The sequence below is a fragment of the Phocoena phocoena genome, chromosome 4 (assembly GCF_963924675.1).
Source record: "Phocoena phocoena chromosome 4, mPhoPho1.1, whole genome shotgun sequence".
Taxonomy (NCBI): Eukaryota; Metazoa; Chordata; class Mammalia; order Artiodactyla; family Phocoenidae; genus Phocoena; species Phocoena phocoena.
In genome coordinates this window covers 32,850,095-32,876,521 of record NC_089222.1, presented here as the reverse complement: position 1 = coordinate 32,876,521, position 26,427 = coordinate 32,850,095, and the positions used below count along the sequence as shown (strand labels likewise).

At 40.9% G+C, this 26,427-nt stretch overlaps 1 protein-coding gene across 1 annotated transcript in view; it reads left to right on the top strand.

Annotated features, from left to right (window-relative positions):
- IGSF10 (immunoglobulin superfamily member 10) overlaps positions 1 to 14,169 on the top strand; it is a 37,922-nt gene extending 23,753 nt beyond the window's left edge. The window contains exons 5-6 of the mRNA XM_065876657.1: positions 112 to 1,009; positions 11,257 to 14,169. Of these exons, the coding sequence (XP_065732729.1) occupies positions 112 to 1,009; positions 11,257 to 13,165 (2,807 nt within the window). The 3' untranslated portion in view covers positions 13,166 to 14,169. The remainder of the gene's footprint in view (positions 1 to 111; positions 1,010 to 11,256) is intronic.
- The last annotated feature ends 12,258 nt before the right edge of the window (positions 14,170 to 26,427 follow it).

Genomic DNA, 26,427 nt, shown 5'->3' with positions numbered 1-26,427 from the left:
CAGTAGCCTAACAAAAAGATAGCGTTCCTCTTGAGACTTCCATGTGAGCAATTTATGTTTACTATCTAAACTTTGATGACCTATGGCTATAAATTTCTTTCTTCTTATCAGGACTTGATTTGTCTAAAAGGAAACAGAATAGCAGGTTCCAGGTGCTCCCCAATGGCACCCTGTCCATACAGAGGGTGGACATTCAGGACCGTGGACAGTACCTGTGCTCAGCATCCAATCCATTTGGCACAGACCGCCTTCATGTCACCTTGTCCGTGGTTTCCTATCCCCCCAGGATCCTGGAGAGACATACTAAGGAGATCACAGTCCATTCCGGAAGCACAGTGGAACTGAAGTGCAGAGCTGAAGGCAGGCCCAGCCCTACAATTTCCTGGATTCTTGCAAACAAAACAGTGGTCTCTGAATCATCCGAGGGGAACAGGCAGGCCCTGGTGACATCTGACGGGACGCTGGTCATCCACAATCTCAGCATTTATGACAGGGGCTTTTACAAATGTGTGGCCAGCAACCCAGTGGGCCAGGATGCACTGCTGGTTAAAATACAAGTTATTGCGGCCCCACCTGTTATTCTAGAACAAAAGAGGCAAGTTATTGCAGGGACTTGGGGTGAAAGTTTGAAACTGCCCTGTACTGCAAAAGGAACTCCTCAGCCCGGTGTTCACTGGGTCCTCTCTGATGGCACCGAAGTGAAACCATTACAGTTCATCAATTCCAAGTTCTTATTTTCAAATGGAACTCTGCTTATAAGAAACATAGCCTCTTCAGACCGGGGCACTTATGAATGCATTGCTACCAGCTCCACGGGCTCAGAGAGAAGGGTGGTAATTCTTACAGTGGAAGAACGAGAGACTATCCCCAGTATAGAATTTGCATCCCAGAAATGGATGGAGGTGAATCTGGGGGACAAATTACTACTGAACTGCTCAGCCACTGGGGAACCGAAACCGAAAATAATCTGGAGGCTACCATCCAAGGCTGTCGTCGACCAGTGGCACAGGTAAACCATACCTTTCTGTTGAGATTATCTTATTTAGCCGTACAACTTCTGAAGTGGTAAAAGGGGTAGAGTGAGAGTAGCAGCAGTGTTAGAGAGCACACAGACTCTACACAGAAAAGTAACTCGCTCTAAAGAAAACCTAATCATTTTGAGACTGATACAAAATAATACAAATTATATAAAAACCAAGTTTCTTACATGCCATACTCTAAGGGCCAGCTTCTTCCTGAGTTTATATAGTTAAAAAATCTCATTTGCTTCCATACTTGTGACAGTTTTAAAATGATACCTGTGTAAATGTATTTATAATTTTTCTATCCAAAAATAAGAGGGAATGTTGTAAAGCAATCAAGTTCTGGAGAGATGCACTTCATTATTTCACTCTTCAGAGTCTCCTAGTAAAGGATTTTCAATTTTAGTGCAACCTATACTTAATTTATTCTACCCTAAAACTGCAAAGCACTTTATCAAAGTCACAACATTAAGGCCTTCACAAAGTGAAATGTATTCAGGACCTCCAATCACTCTGACGGTGTCGGACACATATATACACATACACACTTTCTCTAATATCTCCTGTTACAGGCATATTAATAGTGATTTTTAACTGTTTTCTATACAGATTAAATCTCTTTGAAGAATAAGTTTGAGTATTAATTTTTGACATTTACATGACTTCATACAATGATGTTTCATAATATGACAGAAAAGATGGGGATGAACATTTCCATTTTATATGTTTGTTTATTTTTAATAGATCCTTATTGGAGTATAACTGCTTCACGTTACTGTGTTAGTTTCTGTTGCACAACAAAGCGAATGAGCCACATGCATACACATATCCCCTCCTTCATAAGCCTCCCTCCCACCCTCCCTATCCCACCCCTCTAGGCATCACAAAGCACCAAGCCGATCGCCCTGTGCTATGCTGCTGCTTCCCACCAGCCAACTATTTTAGGTTCGGTAGTGAATATATGTTAATGTTGCTCTCACTTCGCCCCAGCTTCACGCTCCCACCCCATGTCCTCAAGTCCATTTTCTATGTCTGTCTCTTTATTCTTGCCCTGCAACTAGGTTCATCAGTACCATTTTTTTTTATTCCATATATATGTGTTAGCATATGGTATTTGTTTTTCTCCTCCTGACTTACTTCACTCTGTATGACAGACTCTAGGTCCATCCACCTCACTCCAAATAACTCAGTTTTGTTTCTTTTTATGGCTGAGTAATATTCCATTGTATGTATTTATCACATCTTTATCCATTCATCTGTCGATAGACATCGAGGTTGGTTCCATGTCCTGGCTATTGTAAATAGTGTTGCAATGAACATTGTGGTACCTGTCTCTTTTTGAATTATGGTTTTCACAGGGTATATGCCCAGTAGTGGGATTGCTGGGTCATATGGTAGTTCTATTTTTAGTTTTTTAAGGAACCTCCATACTGTTTTCCATAGTGGTTTTATCAATTTATATTCCCACTAACAGTACAGGAGGGTCCCCTTTTCACCACACCCTTTCCAGCATTTCTTGTTTGTACATTTTTTTGATGATGGCCATTCTGACTGGTGTGAGGTGATACCTCCTTGTAGTTTTGATTTGCATTTCTCTAATAATTAGTGATGTTGAGCATCTTTTCACGTGCCTCTTGGCCATCTGTATGTCTTCCTTGGTGAAATGTCTATTTAGGTCTTCTGCCCATTTTTTAACTGGATTGTTTTTTTGATATTGAACTCCATGAGCTGTTTGTGTATTTTGAAGATTAAGCCTTTGTTTATTGTTTCATTTGCAAATATTTTCTCCCATTCTCAGGGTTGTCTTTTTGTCTTGTTTATGGTTTCCTTTGCTGTGCAAAAGCTTTTAAGTTTAATTAAGTCCCATTTGTTTATTTTTGTTATTTCTGTTACTCTAGCAGGTGGGTCAAAAAAGATCTTGCCATGGTTTATGTCAAAGAGTGTTTTTCCTGTTTTTCTCTAAGAGTTTTATAGTGTCTGGTCTTACATTTAAGTCTTTAATCCATTTGGGGTTTATTTTTGTGTATGGTGTTAGGTAGTATTCTAATTTCATTCTTTTACATGTAGCTGTCCACTTTTCCCAGCACCACTTATTGAAGAGGCTCTCTTTTCTCTATTGTATATTCTTGCCTCCTTTGTCATAGATTAGGGGTCCATAGGTGCGTGGGTTTATCTCTGGACTTTCTATCCTGTTCCATTGACCTACGTTTATGTTTTTGTGCTAGCACCATACTGTCTTGATTACTGTAGCTTTTTGGTATAGTTTGAAGTCAGGGAGCCTGATTCCTCCCACTCTGTTTTTCTTTCTAAAGATTGCTTTGGCTATTCGGGGTCTTTTGTATTTCCATACGAATTGTAAATTTTTTCGTTCTGTGAAGAATGCCATTGGTAGTTTGATAGGGGTTGCACTGAATCTGTAGATTGCTTTGGGTAGTTTACTCATTTTCACAATATTGATTCTCCCAATCCAAGAATGTGGTATATTTCTCCATCTGTTTATATCATCTTTGATTTCTTTCATCAGTGTTTTACAGTTTTCTGAGTACAAGTCTTTTGTACTCCTTAGGCAGGTTTATTCCTAGGTATTTTATCCTTTTTGTTGCAATGGTAAATGGGAGTGTTCGCTGAATTTCTCTTTCTGATTTTTCGTTGTTGTTGTATAGGAATGCCAGAGATTTCTGTGTATTAATTTTGTACCCTGTTACTTTTACCAAATTCATTGATTAGCTCTGGTAGTTTTCTGGTGGCATCTTTAGGATTTTCTATGTATAGTATCATGTCATCAGAAAACAGTGACAGATTTACTTCTTTTCCGATTTGGATTCCTTTTATTTCTTTTTCTTCTCTGATTGCTGCGGCCAGGACTTCCAAAACTATGTTGAATAAGAGTGGCAAGAGTGGACATCCTTGTTTTGTTCCTGATCCTAGTGGAAATGCTTTCAGTTTTTCACCGTTGAGTATGATGCTTGCTGTGCGTTTGTCATAAATGGTCTTCATTATGTTGAGGTAGTTTCCCTCTATGCCCATTTTCCGGAGAGTTTTTATGATAAATGGGTGTTGAATTTTGTCAAAAGCTTTTTCTGCATCTATTAAGATGATCATATGGTTTTTATCCCTTAATTGGTTAATGTGGTGTATCACATTGATTAATTTGCATATATTGAAGAATGCTTGCATCCCTGGGATAAATCCCACTTGATCATGGGGTATGATCCTTTTAATGTGCTGTTGGATTCTGTTTGCTAGCATTTTGTTCAGGATTTTTGCACTTATGTTCATCAGTGATATTGGCCTGCAGTCTTTTTTTGTGATATCTTTTTCTGATTTTGGTGTCAGGGTGATGGTGGCTTTGTAGAATGAATTTGGGAGTGTTTCTCCCTCTGCAATTTTTTGGAAGAGTTTGTGAAGGATCAGTGTTAGCTCTTCTCTAAATGCTTGATAGAATTGGCCTGTGAAGCCAACTGGTCCTGGACTTTTGTTTGTTGGAAGATTTGAAATGACAGTTTCAATTTCATTACTTGTGATAGGTCTGTTTATAGTTTCTAATCCTTCCTGGTTCAGTCTTGGAAAATTGTACCTTTCCAAGAATTTGTCCATTTCTTTGTGGTTGTCCATTTTACTGGCATATCGTTGTTTGTAGCGGTCTCTTATAATGCTTTGTATTTCTGCAGTGTCAGTTGTGATTTCTCCTTTTTCATTTCTAATTCTATTGATTTGAGTTTTCTCCCTTTTTTTCTTGATGAGTCTGGCTAAAGGTTTATCAGTTTTGTTTATATTCTCAAAGAACCAGATTTTAGTTTTATTGATCTTTGCTATTGTTCCCTTTGTTTCTATTTCCTTATTTCTGCTCTGATCTTTGATTTCTTTCCTTCTGCTAACTTTGGGTTTTGTTTGTTCTTCTTTCTGTAGTTCCTTTAGGCATAAGGTTAGATTTAGTTGAGATTTTTCTTGTTTCTTGAGGTAGGCTTGTATAGCTATAAACTTCCCTCTTAAAACTGCTTTTGCTGCACCCCATAGGTTTTGGATCATCGTGTTTTCCTTGTCACTTGTCTCTAGGTATTTTTTAATTTCCTCTTTGATTTCTTCAGTGACCTCTTGGTTACTTAGTAATGTATTGTTTAGCCTCCATGTGTTTGTGTTTTTTATGTTTTATTCCTGTAATTGATTTCCAATCTCATAGCATTGTGGTCAGAAAAGATGCTTGATACAATTTCAATTTTCTTAAATTTTCCAAGGCTTGATTTGTGACCCAAGATGTGATCTGTCCTGGAGAATGTTCCATGTGCACTTGAGAAGAAAGTGTATTCTGCCATTTTTGGGTGGAATGTTCTATAAATATCAATTAGACCTATCTGGTCTCTTGTGTCATTTTTTTTTTCTTTCCAGTACGTGGGCCTCTCACCGCTGTGGCCTCTTCCGCTGCGGAGCACAGGCCACAGCCCATGGGCCCAGCTGCTCTGCAGCATGCGGGATCCTCCTGGACCAGGGCACGAACCCGTGTCCGCTGCATTGGCAGGCAGACTCTCAACCACTGCACCACCAGGGGAGCCCTCTTGTGTCATTTAAAGCTTGTGTTTCCTTATTTATTTTCTGTCTGGATGATCTGTCCATTGGTGTAAATGGGGTGTTAAAGTCCCCTACTATTATTGTGTTACTGTCGACTTCCCCTTTTATGGCTGTTAGCATTTTCCTTATGTATTGAGGTGCTCCTATGTTGGGTGCATAAACATTTATAATTGTTATATCTTCTTCTTGGAGTGATCCTTTGATCATTATGTAGTGTCCCTCCTTATCTCTTGTAACAGTCTTTATTTTAAAGTCTATTTTATCTGATACAAGTATTGCTGCTCCAGCTTTCTTTTGATTTCCATTTGCATGTAATATCTTATTCCATCCCTTCACTTTCAGTCTGTACGTGTCCCTGAAGTGGTCTGACGTGGGTCTCTTGTAGACAGCATATAGGTGGGTCTTGTTTTTGTATCCATTCAGCCAGTTTGTGTCTTTTGGTTGGGGCATTTAGTCCATTTACATTCAAGGTTATTATTGATATATATGTTCCTATTACCATTTGCTTAATTGTTTTGGGTTTGTTTTTGTGGGTCTTTTTCTTGTCTTGTGTCTCCTGCTTAAAGAAGTTTCTATAGCATTTGTTGTAAAGCTGGTTTGGTGGTGCTGAATTCTCTTAGCTGTTGTTTGTCTGAAAAGCTTTTGACTTCTCCATCGAATCTGAAAGAGATCCTTGCTGGGTAGAGTAATCTTGGTTGTAGGTTTTTCTCTTTCATCACTTTTAAGTACATCCTGCTACTCCCTTCTGGCCTGCAGAGTTTCCACTGAAAAATCAGCTGATAACCTTATAGGGATTCCTTTGTATGTTATGTTTGGTTTTTCCCTTGCTGTTTTTAATATTTTTTCTTTTAATTTTTGTTAGTTTGATTAATATGTGTCTTGGTGTGTTTTTCCTAGGGTTTATCCTGTATGGGATTCTCTGTGCTTCCTGGACTTGGGTGACTATCTCCTTTCCCATGTTAGGGAAGTTTTCAACTATAATCTCTTCAAGTGTTTTCTCAGACTCTTTCTTTTCCTCTTCTGGGACCCCCTATAATGAGAATGTTGGTGCATTTTGTGTTGTCCCAGAAGTCTCTGAGATTGTCTTCAATTCTTTTCATTCTTTTTTTCTTTATTCTGCTCCTCAGCCATTATTTCCACTATTTTGTTTTCCAGCTCACTTATTCGTTCTTCTGCCTCAGTTATTCTGTTATTGATTCCTTCTAGTGTATTTTTCATTTCAGTTATTACATTGTTCATCTCTGTTTATTTGTTCTTTAGTTCTTCTAGATCTTTGTTCAACATTTCTTGTATTTTCTCAATCTGTGCTTCCATTCTATTTCCAAGATTCTGGATCATCTTTACTATCATTACTCTGAATTCTTTTTCAGGTAGATTGCCTATTTCCTCTTCATTTATTTGGTCTTGTAGGCTTTTGCCTTGCTCCTTCATCCGTGACATATTTTTTTTGCCATCTCGTTTTTTTTTTTATGAGTGGGATTGTATTCCTCTCTTACTGGTTGTTTGGCCTGAGGCTTCCAACACTGGGCTTTGTAGGCTACTGTGTAGAGCTGGGTCTTGGTGCTAAGATGAAGAACTCTGTAGGAACTCACTCCAATGAATATTCCCTGGGGTCTGAGGTTCTCTGTTAGTCCAGTGGTTCGAACTCACAGCTCCCACTGCAGGAGCTTTGGCCCTCTCATAGGCTCATGAACCAAGATCCTGTAAGCCACCTGGGGTGGCAAAAAAAAAGAAAAAACCCCACAATAACAAAGTAAAAAATGAGACTAGGAAACTAACAGGTATGTTAGGAATATAAAAATAAAAATATAGATGAATCAACAACCAGAAGGCACAATAGTACCACAATAGTGAAAAAGAGGAGGGGAAAAAAAAAAAAAGGCTGGAAATAGGCCTTGGCTGTGGAGGGCAGGGTCTAAGCAAGGGTGAGGTTTGGGTGGTGGGTGGGGCCAATGGTCAGGACCACTGACAGGGCTGGAAAAGGCCTTGGGGGCTCTTGGGGGGGGTGGGACTTAGGCTCAAGGAACAGAAGGGGCCCAGGCATGCCCCACACCCCTGCTCTCAGAGGGCAGGGGACCTCACCTGGGAGCCCAGCAGGCTTTCTGGGCTCAAACGCCCTCTGCTCCTCTCCCACTCCGCCCAGAGGGGCCCTCCCGCCTGCCTCTCCTGATCTCCCCGGCCTCAGGGTCACTGATCCTGTCTGGCCTCCACTTCACCTCCCCCTCTCAGTCCCCCTATGTCCTACCGGTTCACTTTGGGGTTCCTCCCGTCTCCTTGGGTGTCAGAGTCCCCTACCAGTGGCCAGTTGGTACCATAGTTGTGGGGAAACACTAACTCTGCATCTTCCCATGCGGCCATCTTGACTCTGCCTCCATTTTTATTAATAGAAAATATCCATGCAAGAGAAATTACACATGAGTTTATGCTTAAAAGAATAGATTTTTTTCTAGTGTCAAACTATAAGTTGGTAACGGATATAGTTAAGGAAGTTAATTTGTGATCTTTAACTCCAAAGTAAATGTTAATTTTCAAATAAGTCATGAAGATTACCTAAATTTTAAATTGAAATTTAGATTTAAAATTTAAGAATGCTGGGTTACGAAATGTAAACTTCACAACTCACATGTTTATGCTTGTTATCTACTATATGTATACCCATTTGTAGCATCAAATATTTTCAGTAGTGTACCAGTTTTTGTATATAATAATATTGGTATGTCTGTTTAATCACCCTGCAGCACATGGGGGTGATTCTCATTTACCCAGAGACTGCTCATGATTCTGTGTAATTCTGAATACAATTTTACTACCCATGCAGAAACCAATGCAAGAAGTGTAGAAGGCATGACACTTGTGATGGGAATAACAGATAAATTTCTAATTTTAGGTTGTAAAAACAATGTCTAAAATGTTTACTGGGCATTAGGTCAATTTTTAAGAATGGAAGAGGTGTGAAAAAATGTAAGGGAATGTCTTAAAAAGTTAATCCAAAGGAATGTCTAAAACACATTAAGCATCTTAGAATAAATCTCGACCAAAAATCTCGCCCTAGGTAGTCCAACAAATCTTTCAGAGTTTGATAGCAAAGATATTAGGTAGGCTGTTTATATTTTGTTTTGGGAAAGCACTTACAGAACACAGAAAGATTGTTCATATTTTGGAAGAGGCAACAGAGTGTGTAAGATCACAGATGCTATCACAGGTCCACTAGAGGTACTGTCATTCTTTTCTTTTATGATGAACTACAACTTGTTTGCTAACTGAACACTTCAGTGATTATTCTGCAACTAACCCACTCAGAAAGGCAAGAATACGCTTTACTTAGATGCTTTAGATGTCAAGAGAAATTAAAAGGGCACTTCTGCTGAAAAAAAAAAAAAAGTCCTTCCTGTTGCCACTTCTTGGCTTTGTAAGTCTGAATTTATTTTAGATTCTAAAAATTAAAATTTTCATCATAACTATGCTCATCCAAGTCTATTCCACCATCAACAAAATAAGCAAAACATTTTACTTTTTTAAAGCCTAGTTGTCAGGTGAACGTTGCCTTTTCTGAATTTCTTTTTAACCATCTCAGACTTAACAGCACTACTGGTCTACCTCCATGACTTTAAATATGACTTACGTGACCTATGTTTCAGGACGGAATTGTGTTTCCTCTTCTTTGGAACCTTGCTTCTCATGACCTGGGGGCTTGTTACAAGAACAGAAACTCAGGCCCCATCCCAGATGGGCAGAACCAGAATCTGCATTTTAAAAAGATCCCCAGGTGAATCACATGAGCAATAAGGTCCAAGAAACACTGCTCTAAAAGACTGCACATGCTTGCCTGTGCATTAATTTTCCTAAAGAATTCCCTTTCTTTTACTCAGGGAAAACTTCCACTTTCAAAAGTAAATTTTCCCTTAAAAATATCAGTTTATAAAAGGAAACAGTTACAGTTCTCTTTTTATATATTACAACTTCCAGATGCATCAGATTTGGGGGTGAGGAAAGGTCATTTTGAGTCATTGGTTTTCAGAGGGTTGTCCTCCTACCAAGAGCATTAGCATCGCCTGAGAACTTGATTCCGATTCTGTGTTTTGACACGCAATCTGTGTTCTTAAAAGCTGTCCAGATGATTACAGCACACACTCAAATTTGAGACTCTTTCGCAAACTTCAATGTTCATAAAGTCACCCGGGAAGTTTGTCAAAGAGTGGGTTCCCGGATCCCTGGCTAGATCTATTGGATCAGAATCTCTGAACAGTGAAACCAGGAAATATGCATCTTAAATTAGACCCCATGTAATTCTGATGCAGGTAATGAGGGAACTGCATTAAATACCAAGATTTAGAGCAGTGGTTCTTAGACTCTGCTGCCCATGAGAGTCATTTGGAAAACTGAGTCCTGAGGCCAAGGTCACATTCCACACCAATTAAGTCAGAAATTCTGGAGGTGGGACCCAGGCAACAGCACTATTTTATACAAATGATTTTAATGTGCACCCGAGTTTGAGAAACAGCTCTTAGAAAGCATTAGGAAAGAATGATAGCAGGTGGCAGTGTAGCATGGTGAAAAGGGCAAGTTACTATGTCTATCTAAGTATTTTTTTTTTTTTTTGGCTGTATAGTGGGGAACTACCTAAAGATTAAAAAATGAATGCAAAGACCCTTGTAGTTTCCATTCCTTTTTTTAAGTGCATCCATTATGATGACCTTCCTTTGGTTTATATGCAAGACAAGTTCTCTCCAGGCTTGAGGGAAAAAAAAAAAAAAGAATATCAGCACTTGTAAGTTGTCCTACAACAAATACTCTTCCTACTTGTGGTATGTTTTCTTGAAGGTGAAAAATGACTTGAGGCTGTTTGACTTGCTTAGCAGTTATGCTATGAAAGGTCGTCCACACTTTTCTCTCTCATTTCACCCACCTGCTTAGCTCATGTTGCCAAAGAACTAGGAAGAAAAACATGTACGGAGATTTCCACCTATGGGTGTTTTTGATTGCGTTTTTAGCAGTTAGTTTCCACTGGTCTTTTTGAAAAACTAGATTTGGTTTTACCAGGAAAGATCTGCCACCTGATGGTTCAATGTGGTAATAGCAGGCTGTGTAGTGGCTTCAGAGAGAAAAATGGTCTTCACGGAGTTCAATGTAATGCAGAGACCAGAGTCACGGTACAGCTGCCTGCAGAGACAGATGCTTTAGTAAGCTTCTAATGGGTCTTACCTTGGCATTTCCTCTCTTTATAAAAAAAAGTAAAACTCATTTTCTAACCAAATAACTGATTACTAATATCTCTTTAAAAAGGAAAACCTGGTATCTTTTCTGAGCAAGTAAATTTGTATGAAAGTTGTCCTTTACTGATGTATATCACAAAATGATCATTTGATGTGTAAAGTGGTCAAGACGGTCATGGGTCTAGGAAACTGGTATTTCTAATATTCTCGTCACCATGAAAATTCTTTTTAATTGAAATGCAGAGGAGATTCGTTTGAAGTCCATCTAAGACATAGTGCTTGTCTGCACTAAACCGTATCTGTTCAGCTAATTTCATCTTTCAGAATAGTTTAAAAGACAGTGATTTTAATTCCATTCCAACAGTTTAAGAAAATGTCCATAAAGCTAATCCTGTGTAAATAAGTCTCCCACCCCTTGTTAATACCTGCATACTCAATCCGTCTCCTTTCCTCAGAATGGGCAGCCGCATCCAAGTCTACCCAAATGGATCCCTGTTTATTGGATCAGTAACAGAAAAAGACGGCGGAGACTACTTGTGTGTGGCGAGAAACAAGATGGGGGACGATCTGACCCTGATGCACGTCAGCCTAAGACGGAAACCTGCCAAAATTGACCACAAGCAACATTTTAAAAAGCAAGTTTTTCACGGGAAAGACTTCCAAGTCGATTGCATGGCTTCCGGCTCACCAGTGCCCGAGATATCCTGGAGTCTGCCTGATGGGACAATGATAAATAACGCCATGCAGGCCGACGACAGTGGCCACAGCACCAGGAGGTTCACCCTCTTCGACAATGGAACCTTATACTTCAACAGAGTTGGGATGGCAGAGGAAGGAGATTACACTTGCCATGCCCAGAACACTCTAGGGAAGGATGAAATGAAAGTCCACGTAACAGTCATAACAGCCGCCCCACGGATCCGGCAGGGTTACAAGACCAACACGAGAGTCAAGGCTGGAGACACAGCCGTCCTTGACTGTGAGGTCACTGGGGAACCCAAGCCAAAAGTATTTTGGTTGCTGCCTTCCAATGACATGATTTCATTCTCTAAGGACAGGTACGCATTTCATGCCAATGGGTCTTTGTCTATCAACAGAGTGAAACTGCTCGATTCCGGAGAGTACGTATGTGTGGCACGAAATCCCAGTGGGGATGACACCAAAATGTACAAACTGGACGTTGTCTCCAAACCTCCATTAATCAATGGTCTGTACACAGATAAAACCACCATTAAAGCCATGGCGGTGAGGCATTCCAAAAAACACTTTGACTGCAGAGCCGAAGGGACACCATCTCCTCAAATCATGTGGATCATGCCAGACAATATTTTCCTCACAGTTCCGTACTATGGAAGCAGAATCACAGTCCATAAAAATGGAACGCTGGAAATTAGGAATGTGAGGCTTTCAGATGCAGCCAATTTTACCTGTGTGGCTCGGAATGAAGGAGGAGAGAGTGTGCTGGTGGTACAGTTAGAAGTACTGGAAATGCTGAGAAGACCGACGTTCAGAAATCCACATAATGAAAAAATCGTTGCCCAGCTTGGAAAGTCCACAGCATTGAATTGCTCTGTTGATGGAAACCCACCACCTGAAATAATCTGGATTTTACCAAATGGCACACAATTTCCCAATGGACAAAACAATTCTCAGTATCTAATAGCAAGTAACGGCTCTTTTATCATTTCTAAAATGACTCGGGACGATACAGGAAAATATCGGTGTACAGCAAGAAATAAAGTTGGCTATATTGAGAAATTAATTGTATTAGAAATTGGCCAAAAGCCAGTGATTGTCACTTATGCACGAGGAACAGTTTACAGTATCAGTGGAGACACTCTATCGTTGCACTGTGTCTCTGATGGAAGCCCTAAGCCACGTATCAAATGGACTGTGCCAAGTGGTTACGTAATAGACACGCCTCAGATCAGTGGAAAATACATACTACATGAAAATGGCACCTTGGTCATCAAAGAGGCAACAGCTTATGACAGAGGAAGCTACGTTTGTAAGGCTCAAAACAGTATTGGCCATGCACTGATTACTCTTCCAGTAATGGTTGTGGCCTACCCTCCCCGAATTACAAATCGCCTACCCAGGAACGTCCTCACGAGGACAGGCGTGGCCGTTCAGCTCCGCTGTGTGGCCCTGGGAGTCCCCAAGCCAGAAATCACATGGGAGATGCCTGACCACTCCCTGTTCTCAGGGGCACACGAAGGGAGGACACATGGAATTCAACGTTTTCACCCACAAGGTACCCTAGTCATTCAGAATCCTCAAACCTCAGATTCTGGGATATACAGATGCACAGCAAAGAATCCACTTGGAAGTGATTACGCAACAACTTACATCCAAGTAATCTGACAGAAAATAAAACTACCTGAACAAAGTCAACATCTGGACAGAATTTACTTTTTGGAAGAAGTTTAATCAAAGGCAGCCATAGGCATGTAAATGAATTTGAATACACTTACAATATTATAATAGACATGCAAAAAAAAGGACTTGTAAATAAATGCATTATGAACTGATACTGATTTTTTTTTATAATGGATCTCAAAACAAACTTTTAACTTAAGGCACTTTTATTTTGCCAACAAATAACAATGAACATTAAGAGAAAACGATCGACCATAAAATAAGTGGATAATGTACCTGAATTCTTCATTAAAGAATGGACTTTTTTTCTTTCATTACCATTTGCCTAGTGTCCACCTTCTATTAATCAATGTTACAAGCATGGCGCTGAGGACAGACACAATGGAAAAGATGATTAAATTTGCGGTCGATGTAAATTTGTCATCCTGATGTATAAATACTGTGGTCAGTTTATAAATATTTTACTAAAACCCACAGAAAATAAGCGCTGAACTGTTTTATGATTCACCATTTTGTGCACACTGAAAATTTTCATTGATGGGGAATAGAAAAAAATGTTTTAATAACTGCATTTAAAAATAAACACAGGCTGAATTTCCACTTGTAAGAAAGCAACAACACCGGCACATCATAAAATGTGAAAAGGGGGTTGATTACATCTATCCCAAATAAAGCCATTAAAAAGCTTTTCAAATACACAAACTTCTTTATAACTTCAAAATCTAGCTCAGGCACCCCTGGTTTGGAACTGTTTGTTTATAAGGAAAAATTTTCTTAGGAGGAATCATTGCTCTATGAGCGTCTATTCTATAAGGTGATAATCCTGTGTGACAGGGAAATGTTTGGGAAAATCTAGACCGAATACATACAATGGAGTTTCACTGTAGTTAAAATTTGATCAACCCTATACAAAATGTTGCTTTTTGTAATTCACTGAATTTATTTATATTACATGCTTAATTCAACCTGAATTAATTTAAGGGACAATATGATTCAGCTTTTCTAACTCTAGAGGCTAGGATTTTCCAGTGTAATTTCTCCAGCATCTATTCAAATATTTGCCTATTATTTAAGAAGACTTATAGGAGACTTAATAAATGAAAAAGAAGAAAATGCCATAGGTCTTGCTCAGATAGATAGCTCAGCACACAAAACCGAGAACTACATTTTTCCCTGTCAATCAGTTGAGACAGAGGGTGGGGGGGACTCACTTCATTTTGTTTTCATCACACCAACTTTCAGCTTGCCCCACCTAAAGAGGTGACCCGATTCCTACGTTCTTTCTTTGATGTTGGTATCCTGTGGCCATAAGCGGTCAAGGGCTACTCATTCTAACAGTGATCTCATTCTACTTCCGGACCAAGAGGAATAAAAAACAGAGGACAAATGTAACCCTATTAGGAAGAAGCCTACTATGTAAACAGGTATATCTAAGGGCTTCTTATGTCCAACTCCATTCTATTTCAAAGTCTTTAAGGGGAACTGGGGTCTCCATCTTATCCTAAGATAATTTCCTCTTTGTCTCACCAAGCAAATTACCAGGTTCTGCCGAAGGACAGGGCTTTCCTTTGTGAGCATTTCAAGACAAATCAATGCATATTCTAAAAAAGAAAAAGAAAACTCTCAGGAGAGAGGATTAAATGGGAGGAAATATGATAAGAATAGATTGAAAATTCCAGTTTCTCTCTGTATAGGACACAGGGGAAAACCAGTTCTAGGTTTTTCCTCAACTCTCTGTAGAATCGTCGAATTATAGGGCCTTACCATATCTTAGCTTTCCCACCTGAAAAAAAAAGGAGCCGACAGCAACAAAAAGCTATGTCCCACAGCTTTCAAGTGCAAAATGATTAATAAATTAATTTCACTAACTTCTGCAAAATATAAAGTGCATACAAATGCTATGCAATTATAACACTCATTCTTGAAACAGTCTTACTTCTGTTTGCAATATTGAGCTACAAATATATATGGTTCAAACTGAAAGGTGGCATTTTAAACACCAGTAATTCTTGAGAAGAAGTAAAACAACAATCAGGACAGAACATGACTGGTACTCACTAGGCACGACATTCACATTTCAGTTGTTTTGCCAAGGCAGTCATTATATGACAGATTACTCTGAAGAAAAAATAACTTCATGAACTCTAAGTATGACTCTCAAGAGGGAAAAAACCAAAAACCAAAAAAAAAACCCTGATATACAAAACCAGCTGAAATGTCAAGATTCATCTTCTGAAAGCAGATAGAACATGTTAATTTAGTGAAAAGAATGGTCTTTAATGTTTTGGCAAAGTCTTTTCCAACCCAGAGTAAACATGAAATGAGCGGGCTGGAGCGAAATCGTTTCACAGTGTACAAAGCAGTTCACATGGATGCTGCCACAGCAAAGTAAGCGGACATGTATTTGAGGTCATTTGCATGAGTCAAATTTTGCAATGAGTAACTCACCTGGGAAGATATAAATTATTTATATAATGATTTGCAAAGGAAATGATCTACTAAAGTTGTACCAGCTACATTTAAAAAAAGTAGTTCTACATGGTTTGCTCATTATAGACAAATCTATTCACAGTATGCTCGACTACGTTACATGTAAATTCATATGGCAAAAGAAAATAACACAGAACATGGGAAAATATCCCCCACATGTTTTAAAATGCCCTGCAATTTTCACATTCAAAATTTTATGCATCTAAATCTAAAAAAATATTATATGGAATACTCTTAAGTTACACAAACTGATAATAATTTACTGTATTTTTCACTCTAATAGGAGCAAATTACCACATACTTGAACAAAGTTAAAATAGTTACTATTTCTTTATAATAAATTTGATGTATAATTTACTTTACTTGTGCTTTTTGCACCAATTTATAAATACAGTATATGCAATACACAACCAAGACAGACACCAACATTAATAGTTAAATTCAAAATAGCAAATACTTACCATACAAAATAAACAGCAAATACATCTCTTATGAAAACCGGAGCCCCCCTGGACTTGGGGGCCAGATTCTCTGGAAACCATGTCAAGTTTGAGCACTGTGGAATCTCAGGCCAGCTGCGAGATTTTTTTTCTCAAGTTGGCATAAGGTTCAGGAGAACCAAAACTGGACAGAGTCATTTTTGCCAAATCTGGCAAATAATTGGAACAATTCCACTGTGGTTCGTTCCGGCCTTTAGAATTTACATGTTGTACCTTCACAAAGACTCTGGTCAATGATCTCGCCACTGAAAACAAATTTAGTAGTACAGCTACTTCTAACAGGCTTCCACGTACCTTAGGGTGGCTCTCACAGAAGCCTTGGTTTAAGTTCTTGGTCTAAGAAGTTTAAGTACTAAGCAACAATCTGTTTCAGCACCTTTTGACCACAACAAAAGCAAAGAAAAATCCTACATAAATAAGAACAAAGTTCATAAAGTGCTTAAGAAATTACAAACGTTTCAAATTAGAGCGATGCAAATAAATGTCCACTTTGCCACCAAAGGTGAACGCAGAATAAATGGGTCGCTTTCCTGTCAAGATCTGACATGCCTTTCAAATCAGTAGTTTGGTCCGGCACAGTGTGCAAAAAAAAAACCCCCAAAACCGAACTTCATCATTAATGAATCCATAAATATTTTAAATCCACCATAATCCATTCTTTCTATAACTACGAGATTCAATAAAAGCACCAATTTCAAAAGGTCTGCTACCAAACTCTTCCTGGCGTAGGCCCACATGATCCACATTTTTAAACCTACTTTCAAATTGAATGAAACAAAACCAAACCACACCTTTTCCTTTACATTTTGTTTAAACGCCTTTGTATGAAATGTAGCGTAAAATATAGGAAAACGCCAAAGAAATGAAAGAACAAAGGGACGTTTCTAAAGGTGACTAATGCATTAAATGTGATTTTCTATTTTTCAGTGCAAACAAAAAACTTCATGTCTTTGTCCTCTTCCAGACTCAGAAGTGTGAAGGATGCCCGTAGGGCGTCACTCCTTGCTGTGGCTGGTTACCTAATGAGAAAAAGAAAATCCAATAAAATTGCAGACGCAAAATTATGCCACAGATCGGTGGCACGCTCTTGTCACTGTTCCTCTATTCCTGAGGCTGGTACTGAAAGCAGACTGACTGGTCAGGAAGTATAACACTAGCCCAGACACCTGTGCGGCCAAGGTCTTAATACCACTTGCTCGATTCATTCTGCAGAGGGGCCACCTCTACATCAGAGTCCCACAACGGCCAGCAAGAGGCCTTGGGATGAAGGTCATTGGCCCATCAAAAGTCTGTATCCCTGAGCTAACAAACGTCTCAATACTAACATAAAAAAGGACTGTAAGTATCATAAAACATGAAAAGTTCTGGAAACTTCATAAAAGCACATCAGAGATTCTACTTTGACACTGACGTTATAGTAGGTGAGAGAAGTAGCTTGAAAGGGGCAATTTTCTGCAAATGGCCATGGATAGATACATCAGAGAGAACCGTGCAAGAGTGTATGCGTGGGAGAGAGAGGCTGTGTGTGTGACGCGAGTGTCTGCCTGTGCACGTGTGTCTATGTGCACACCTGGACAAATAAAGAACAGTGAGTAGGTTCAAAACAATGACACAGGCTTAGAAATAGCTACTGCTTGCACAACTCTGGTGGGACTATTCAAATCCAAAGGCCCCATTCACACGGATTATGGCAGAAATGCAGCCGGCTGGAGCTGTGCAGTGGGCAGCTCAGCTTAGTTGCCCTTATTCAACAAAGGAGGCCGGCATCACTGCTCATGTCAGGCATCAGACTATATGTTGTGGTCAAGAGGTGGGCTCTGGAAGGAGACAGTCTGAGTTTTAGTCCCAGCTGCTAGCCGAGTAACCTTGGGCAAACGGGAAAATGTCCCTGTTCTTTAGTTGTTTCCTCATCTGTAATACGGGAATAGCAATAACACCTCGGCGCATGAGGTGGTTTAGGAAATCAAGTGAATTAATAAATGTAAAGTCATGGGTCCATGACTGGACCCATGGTCCAAGAAAGTGCTCCAGAAATGATGGCAAAAAATTCACTGGTCCAAGAAAGTGCTCCAGAAATGATGGCAACCCGCCCCCCGCAAAAAAAAAACAACAAAAAAACCTGCATTCTGTGAGCCCTTGGAAATAGGAACCAAGAGTATGCTCCCCAGATAGGTGCTACTCCATAAAAATCGTAGGTACATACCTCCAATCACTAGAAAAAAAAATTAAAATATAACATGTTGTCTCTACCTTAAAATTATATTCTCTTTAGCCATGCAAAAATATGAACTCTTGGGACTTCCCTGGTGGCACAGTGGTTAAGAATCCGCCTGCCAGTGCAGGGAACACGGGTTTGAGCCCCGGTCCGGGAAGATCCCACATGCCGCGGAGCAACTAAGCCCGTGCGCCACAACTACTGAAGCCTGCGCGCCTAGAGCCCGTGCACCACAACGAAGAGTAGCCCCCGCTCGCCGCAGCTAGAGAAACCCCGCCTGCAGCAGTGAAGACCCAGTGCAGCCAAATATAAAAAAATTAAAAATGTGAACTCTGGAGCTGATGAAACACAGTGAAATTTAAACCACACCGATTGAACAGTGCTTGGAAAAGACTGACATGACTTAACTGAGGGAAGTATTTTTAAAGGAAAACAACAACAAGAACAACAACAACAGACCTTGGTTATGCCCTCGGAGAGACACAGGGCATAAGAGAGGTGTTCCCTCTGCCCAGGAAAACACACGGACAGCAGCAGGCAGGAAATTAAGACTAGAGCCAAGCTGCCCCTCTCTCTCAGTCATAAACTGACCCTTTTCCCTACAATCTTCCACCAGAGCCACACCACTGCCTTCAGAACTCGCTGCTCATCGCTCTGTACCTCAGGAGCACAGAATCGAGAAATTGCTAGTCTCCCTGCTTGCTGTATGGATGAAAAACTGCATGACCCAGATAATGGTGACAGAGTTGGCAGCAGAATTTAGGTCTCCTGACTTCCAGGCCAATATTCTTTGCATCACAGGGGCCTCGCTCCCACTTCTAAAAGAGTTTGCCCATCCCGTGACTCCAGCACAGGGCGACTGGATGCTGGCACTGGGATGAGGTCCGATGAAATGGGTTGTCGGCATGCGCCCTAGAAAGGTAGCACGCCAGCACGGCAGCAAGATTAACTGGGGAGAAACACTGTCCTGCGATGCCACCTGCCACGTTACAGGTCTGGATTTCTCTTAGTCGCTATCAGGAAGGGCAGGGTGGTGCCGTGGTAAGAGCAGCCATGGCCCTAGTGACCAGGGGATAGGTCTGGTGCTGGCCTCTCCATATCCAAGTCTTGGGGGCAGGGGGGGCACCTATCCTGTTCCATCGTACACTGGAGGGTATCAGCCAAGTTGCTCTCTGGGACATCTAGCTTTATCAGAAAAGCACCTGCCGTTCCACAGGGCCCCCAGCTGGAAAGAAACATTCCCAGATTCAAAGAGAAGCAACAGGAAAACATCCTCGCTGAACTCAAGGAAAAGACTGGGCCTTTCCCGGAAAAGAAGCATTCAAACCAACACCAACAAAATGAGAACGGCCTGGACTTAAAACGAACATGAAAACGGCACCAAGGAAGACAGTTTTTGAGGAGCTGCCACCTGTGTTTTGCTCACTGGCTTGTTTTTCACGTCCTGGGAGCCATCTGTTCCTGACGGAGGGTACTTACTGGAAAGCTGCTTCTGGAGCTGCCGCACCAGAGCGGCTGTCTGCTGCTGTTGCTGGGTCTGCTGCAAGCCTTGCCTGGGAAACTGTAATCCAGAGAAAGGAGGGAACTCAGCGCTCAGCACAGACGAGAGCAGAAGGTCTGCAGCGCACTTTGAAGCCCTGCGCAGGACCACACCCAGTGCGCCGACACTGATCTTCAGCCAACCCTGGTCGACACCTGGGCGTAACCTGAAAGTGCCCCATCCATTCCAAAACCCGTCTCCGGGGGGTGACCTAGCCTTTGCTGGGAGAGCCCTGAGGAAGGAGCCCAGCCGTGCCCAGTGGTTCACACATTCTTGTTACCTCAGCCTTCACCAGCTGGCTAGTTAGTATCACCATGTTACAAACCATTTGCATCAGCAAACTGAAAGCTGTCTGGTGGGAGGATTGGGTCAAGCACCACAGGCCTGGCCCTGGGCGAATGGAGACAAGAGCGTGGTGAGCAGCGCAGGGGCCTGGACTCATCTGGGACTGCTGCCTGATGGAGGATGAAGGTCGGGAGGGGGCGAGTCCAGGGAGGCACCAAGGACCACACGTTAAGGCGGTGCTGCCTTCCAGGGTCGTACACGTGCCGGCATAATATGAGGGCCCAAGTGCCCTGGTTCTAGCCATTAAGTTGATACAGGAAATCGAGGTGGTTACTCCAAAGAGGGGAAAAAGAACCTATTTGGCGGAAACAAAATTACCTTTGATTAAAATCATTCATGGTGCTGATTCACCTTTTCCTTGACCTTCAAATTGCAGACTGTCACTCTGTTCTTCCTTTTCGTTTTTCCTTTCTGTCCCTCCCCACCTTCTTTCCCCCTGGCTTATCACTGTTGTAGCAAAGGATGTGTTCTGATGCAAGGATATCTTAATCAGATACACATCGGAATGAATTAACTTACCTCCATAGGCCCATCCCCTACCCACCTGGCTATGGAGTGCCGGCCCCCTGGCCTCCCGGCCTCTAGTGAGGGCAGGGGCACTCCCAAGATTGCAGGACAGGAGCAGAGTGAAGTCGGGAGGGAGCAGAATAAAGTATTGGGTTTGGTTTTTGTTTTTTTTTTGCCAATTTCCTTCCTACTGGGTCTGTGCTGGTGGAACGCATCTCACCCTGGGATGGCCATGGCGCCTGTCAGCGGCCCTCTCTGTTTCTTTCCTTCTTGCCCCTCTGGGACCTGGGGGTAGTAACTGCTTCCAGCCCCGGCTGTTTCGTCCTCCTTAGTGTCCTTTAACCCTGCCCATACCTCTATAAATAGTCTTCTTTTAAAAACTCAATTACCCAATATGAGTGCAATATCTATTTCCTACTCAGAGCTTGCCAATATGGTTGAAAACAGCCCAGGACCGTAGTTAGGGTTGCCAGATTTAGCAAATGAAAATACAGAGTGTCCTTAAATGTGAATTTCAGATAAACGATAAATAATTTTTTGGTTCTAAGTATGTCCCAAATATTGCGTAGGACAAATACTGCATTTAGTATAAGTATGTCCCATGCAATATTTGGTACATAATTCTACTAAAGAGTTAATCATTGTTCACCTGCACCTCAAACTAATTGTGAGTCCTGTATTTTATTTGGCAATCCTAAATTAGAAGGCATTGCCGGGTTAATTCTTTTAAAACCGAGTATTTGGCATGACCACTGGCTCTCAACTATTTCTCTCCCATTAGACTATGGGTGACTGCGGACAGACTTGGGCTTATTCCCTTATGTAGCCCTAGTATCCAGCTTGCCAGGCACATAGTAGGTGCTCAATAAAAACGAACAGAATCACAAATTCTAAAGTGCCTTCAATTTCCAAATAACAAGGAAGGTACACTTCCACCAAAGTTACTATTTTTGCTGATACAAAGCAGGAAAATAGCACTTTTCCTTTTTTTTTTTTTTTTTTTCCTATTGCCCAACTCAAGAGGAGAAAAGAAAACAAAAACTCATCTTTCATTGATGTGGAAATGTTAGTAAAATAAGAAGAGCTTTCTTTCCTATTCAGGGGTTTCCACACTTATTTGGAAATATCACCCTATTTTTTATTTTTAACATCTTTATTGCAGTATAATTGCTTTACAATGGTGTGTTAGTCTCTGCTTTATAAAAAAGTTAATCAGCTATACATATACATATATCCCCATATCTCCTCCCTCTTGCATCTCCCTCCCACCCCTCTAGGCGGTCACAAAGCACGGAGCTGATCTCCCTGTGCTATGCGGCTGCTTCCCACTAGCTATATCTATTTAACATTTGGTAGTGAATATATAAGTCCATGCCACTCTCTGACTTCGTCTGAGCTTACCCTTCCCCCTCCCCACGTCCTCAAGTCCATTCTCTACGTCTGTCTCTTTATTCCTGTCCTGCCCCTAGATTCTTCATACCCATTTTTTTTAAATCTTTTTTTTAGAGTCCATATATATGTGTGTTAGCATACAGTATTTGTTTTTCTCTTTCTGACTTACTTCACTCTGTATGACAGACTCTGGGTCCATCCACCTCACTACAAATAACTCAATTTCGTTTCTTTTCATGGACGAGTAATATTCCATTGTATATATGTGCCACATCTTCTTTATCCATTCATCTGTTGATGGACACTTAGGTTGCTTCCATGTCCTGGCTATTGTAAATAGAGCTGCAACGAACATCGTGGTACATGTCTCTTTTTGAATTATGGTTCTCTCAGGGTATATGCCCAGTACTGGGATTGCTGGGTCGTATGGTAGTTCTATTTTTCGTTTTTTAAGGAACCTCCATACTGTTCTCCATAGTGGCTGAACCAATTCACATTCCCAACAGCAGTGCAAGAGTGTTCCCTTTTCTCCACACACTCTCCAGCATTTGCTGTTTCTAGATTTTTTGATGATGGCCATTCTGACTGGTGTGAGGTGATAGCTCATTATAGTTTTGATCTGCATTTCTCTAATAATTAGTGATGTCGAGCATTCTTTCATGGGTTTGTTGGCAATCTGTATGGAAATATCACCCTACTTATTTAACGAAACCTAATATGGTGCTAGGTACTAGGCGATGTTCTAGACATTATAGGTATACATTAGCCCATTTAATCCTGACGTGGAAAGACCTATCCTAAGTCTCTCATCTGAAGTCCTTGGGGCAGATGTGTTTCGGAATTCAATGCCTATCTGACTTAACTATGAAACATTCATAATACACAGACTAATCAAGGTCTACGAAGTACTCCATAATCAAACATACTAATTTCTGCAGGAAAATAAATAGTCCGATCAGGTAAAATAAATGAAAAGAGCTTCAAGTCCATTCAGGTGAGTTTTTCCTACCAAAGGAATTCAGGTCAGGTTTGCCTGTTCGGTGAAATTTCAAAGAAAATTTCCATTTTTAGAGGTGTCTGAATTTTGGAAATAAATATAAGGGATCATGAACCTTTACTGCTGTTATTCTCACTTTCAGATGAAGAAACTGAGGCTCTGAGGGCTTCTGTCATTTGCCCATGATCCCTGTTTTAAGTACTGGGGCTGGAATTCAGACAGGTTTCTGGATTCAGAGCTCAATAACCATGATCCAGTGCTATCCTTAGTTAGACCTTTTAGTTTCCAAATATTAATTTATTTGAAAAGAATCAGATTTTCTAAATGGCTGCAAAGGCATCTAATCTTAATTTATCAGCTGATTAAAGGTACACAGTGCATAAATATTTAACATTCATTTATTCAACAAATACTTAGCTGCCTTCTTTATGTTCATTTAAAGTCTGCTTCAAACAGAGTAATTTATAGAACAGAACACCGTAGTGATCTGTCAGATTCCTTATTTTGAGGAGTCAAGGTGGTAACTAGGTGCCCAGGGAAGCTTGTTTGTGTGTGTGTGTGATGGGGGGTGGCGAGGGGAGTGATGGGTGGTCTGCTGGATGGCCTTAAGACACAGTATGCCTGGGGGACCCCAAGAGTCTACTGGGGTATCTGCAAGGTCAAAACCATTTTCACAGTAATATTAAGGCAGTATTTACTTTTTTCACTTTCATTCTCTCGGTTGTATACAATGCAGTTTTCCAGCTGCTACACAGTGTGTGACGTCGCAACAAACTGAATGTCTTCTGTTAACTCAGACGTCAAAGAAAGCTTCGAAAATGTAAAACAATGTCATTCTTCTAAGTTTTCATTTTGATAAATAGGCCTACTTTTCATAAAAATTTTATTTCTGTTAATATGTAATGAGTGGCTAAGGAATCATAAAGCCACCAGGGGAAATGTGAACAGTCATCCTCCTAGGGTCCTCCTAGGCTGCTCCAGCACATTTGTCCCTGAATTAGAATTTCTGGGGCAAATGTGCTGGGAACCTGTATTTTTAAATGGTTCCCCCCCACGGGTCTGATGCTTGGCTAGATTCTGGAATCATCCCTGTTGTTGCAGTTGAAACTTTTAATTTACCAAAACAGGTCAATAAATAGGTCAATTGAGGTTTACTAGAGGCCCGAAAAAACACAATCTGTGTATACTGAACCTTCGCCGCGTAAGTGTGATAAGTGAAGAGGGAACGAGTTTTCTGGACTCTCTCCATACAGGAGATGGTCCCAGTTTCTCTTACCCCTGTACCTTTGCAGATGTTAATCCCTCCTCCTAGAACACCCTTCCTTCCCCTTAATCCTACCCTACCCACTCCTAAAAATCTTACTCCTCCTTCAAAGATCAGCTCAAGCACTCAGTGACTCCCTCAGGCATCTGAAGAGTGAATCACTGCACCCTCAGCACTGTGTAGATGCCTTTATTATGAAATATGGCATAACAGGACAATTGCCTCTCTCTCTCTAGGGTTCTGTGTTTTGAGCTTCTCGGAGGCATGAGCTGTCCCAGGCTTCAGCTGCAAGCACAAAACACAGAGCTCGGTAACGTCAGTCACACACCAGCCAAGGTGGCACAGTCACTCTCCAGCAAACCATTCTCTGCTGAACTGAAAAAGTAATTTAAAAATGTATTTGATGGGGGCTTCCCTGGTGGTGCAGTGGTTGAGAGTCCGCCTGCCGATGTAGGGGACACTGGTTCGTGCCCCGGTCTGGGAAGATCCCACGTGCCGCAGAGCGGCTGGGCCCGTGAGCCATGGCCGCTGAGCCTGCGCATCCAGAGCCTGTGCTCCGCAACGGGAGAGGCCACAACAGTGAGAGGCTCGTGTACCACAAAAAAAAAAAAAAAAAAAAAAAAAAATGTATTTGATGTATTTTGACCAGTCCCTGTTGTGACAACACATTAATTCAAGAACACTTAACTTTTCTACTCAATCATTACTAAGGTAAAAATGCATCACTAATGAATCATTTCTATTTAAATAAATGTCACTGAATCTTTTTTGTCTCCGAATAGCTGACTTACGGTGGCTCATCCTTTTCAGCAGCAGAAGCAGACACTGACTAACCATGACCAGCAGCAGCAGGGCTGATTCAGTTAGTGATGGACCTTTAGCTGCCTCAGAGCTCCTGTAGACATCTCACCTTCTGAACTGTGTTTTCCTTTGCATATGGATAATGGGTGGGGTTTTTTCCTTCACTGCCGTGACATCCAACAAATGAGTTATCCAAATCCAGGTACTTTTCCGGATTCCAGGGACACCAAAGTGAGTAAACACAGTCCTTGCCTCCTGCCGCTGTGTCCTGACACCTGTGACTGCACCATCAGTAAGCAAAGGAACAAAGTACCAAGGCAACATTTAGTTTAAACCCACACTGCCGATTGACAGGATCCACAGACAGATCCGCCTTCCTCTGATGGACAGAACACAAATCTTCACCCGTATCGGCTTTAGCACAATAGACTGTAGCACCGCCCAGGGCCCTCCACTGGGGGCCTGGACAGAAGGACTCGTGCTCCGGAGGGCACACTCAGAGGGGACCAGCAGCTGGTGGATTTCAGAGTATTTAGTATGCATTCATTTGCAAGTTAACTAGCAACTTCAACCGAGCCTTTCTTTTCTTTTTTGATCTGCACATGGTATTTAGTGGAGGGAAAAAAAAAAAAAAATTAAAAGTATCTGGCCTGTTACCACAAATCTCCCAAGAACGTCTTCCCCAACCTCCTTCCATAAATACTACTTCTCTTTTCTCTTCAAAAAAGAAAAAAAAAAAAAAAAATCCAAATTCATGCAAAGGAAGGCAACCTGGCTCGATAAAGTTCTATGGACCGAATTTCTTCCATTTGAAAAGGAGAATAAAATTTTCTGGCTAATTCTGAATTCCAGAGGCATCCTGAAAAATTTCTCAATTTCTCTGACTGCAACATATGAATTCCTTGAGGAAGATTATATGGCAATTCTACCCCACCTTTGACTAAAAGTTAATGCAATTATTTAAGTAACTACTGCTGCTAATTATGCAAAGTTTTTAAAGTATATGTTCAATATAATATGATACTGACACAAGGATCAGTCAATTTAAAAAGCCAACTTTCTAAAGCTTTCTGTTAGCATGTTTTCCAGGTCACCCAACTAGGGCACCCTAAGTTTACGATGAAAAGATATGACAGAGCAGGATGGTGTAAACATTATTTTCTTAAAAGCTGGAAGCAGTTTTAAAGAAAAAATCG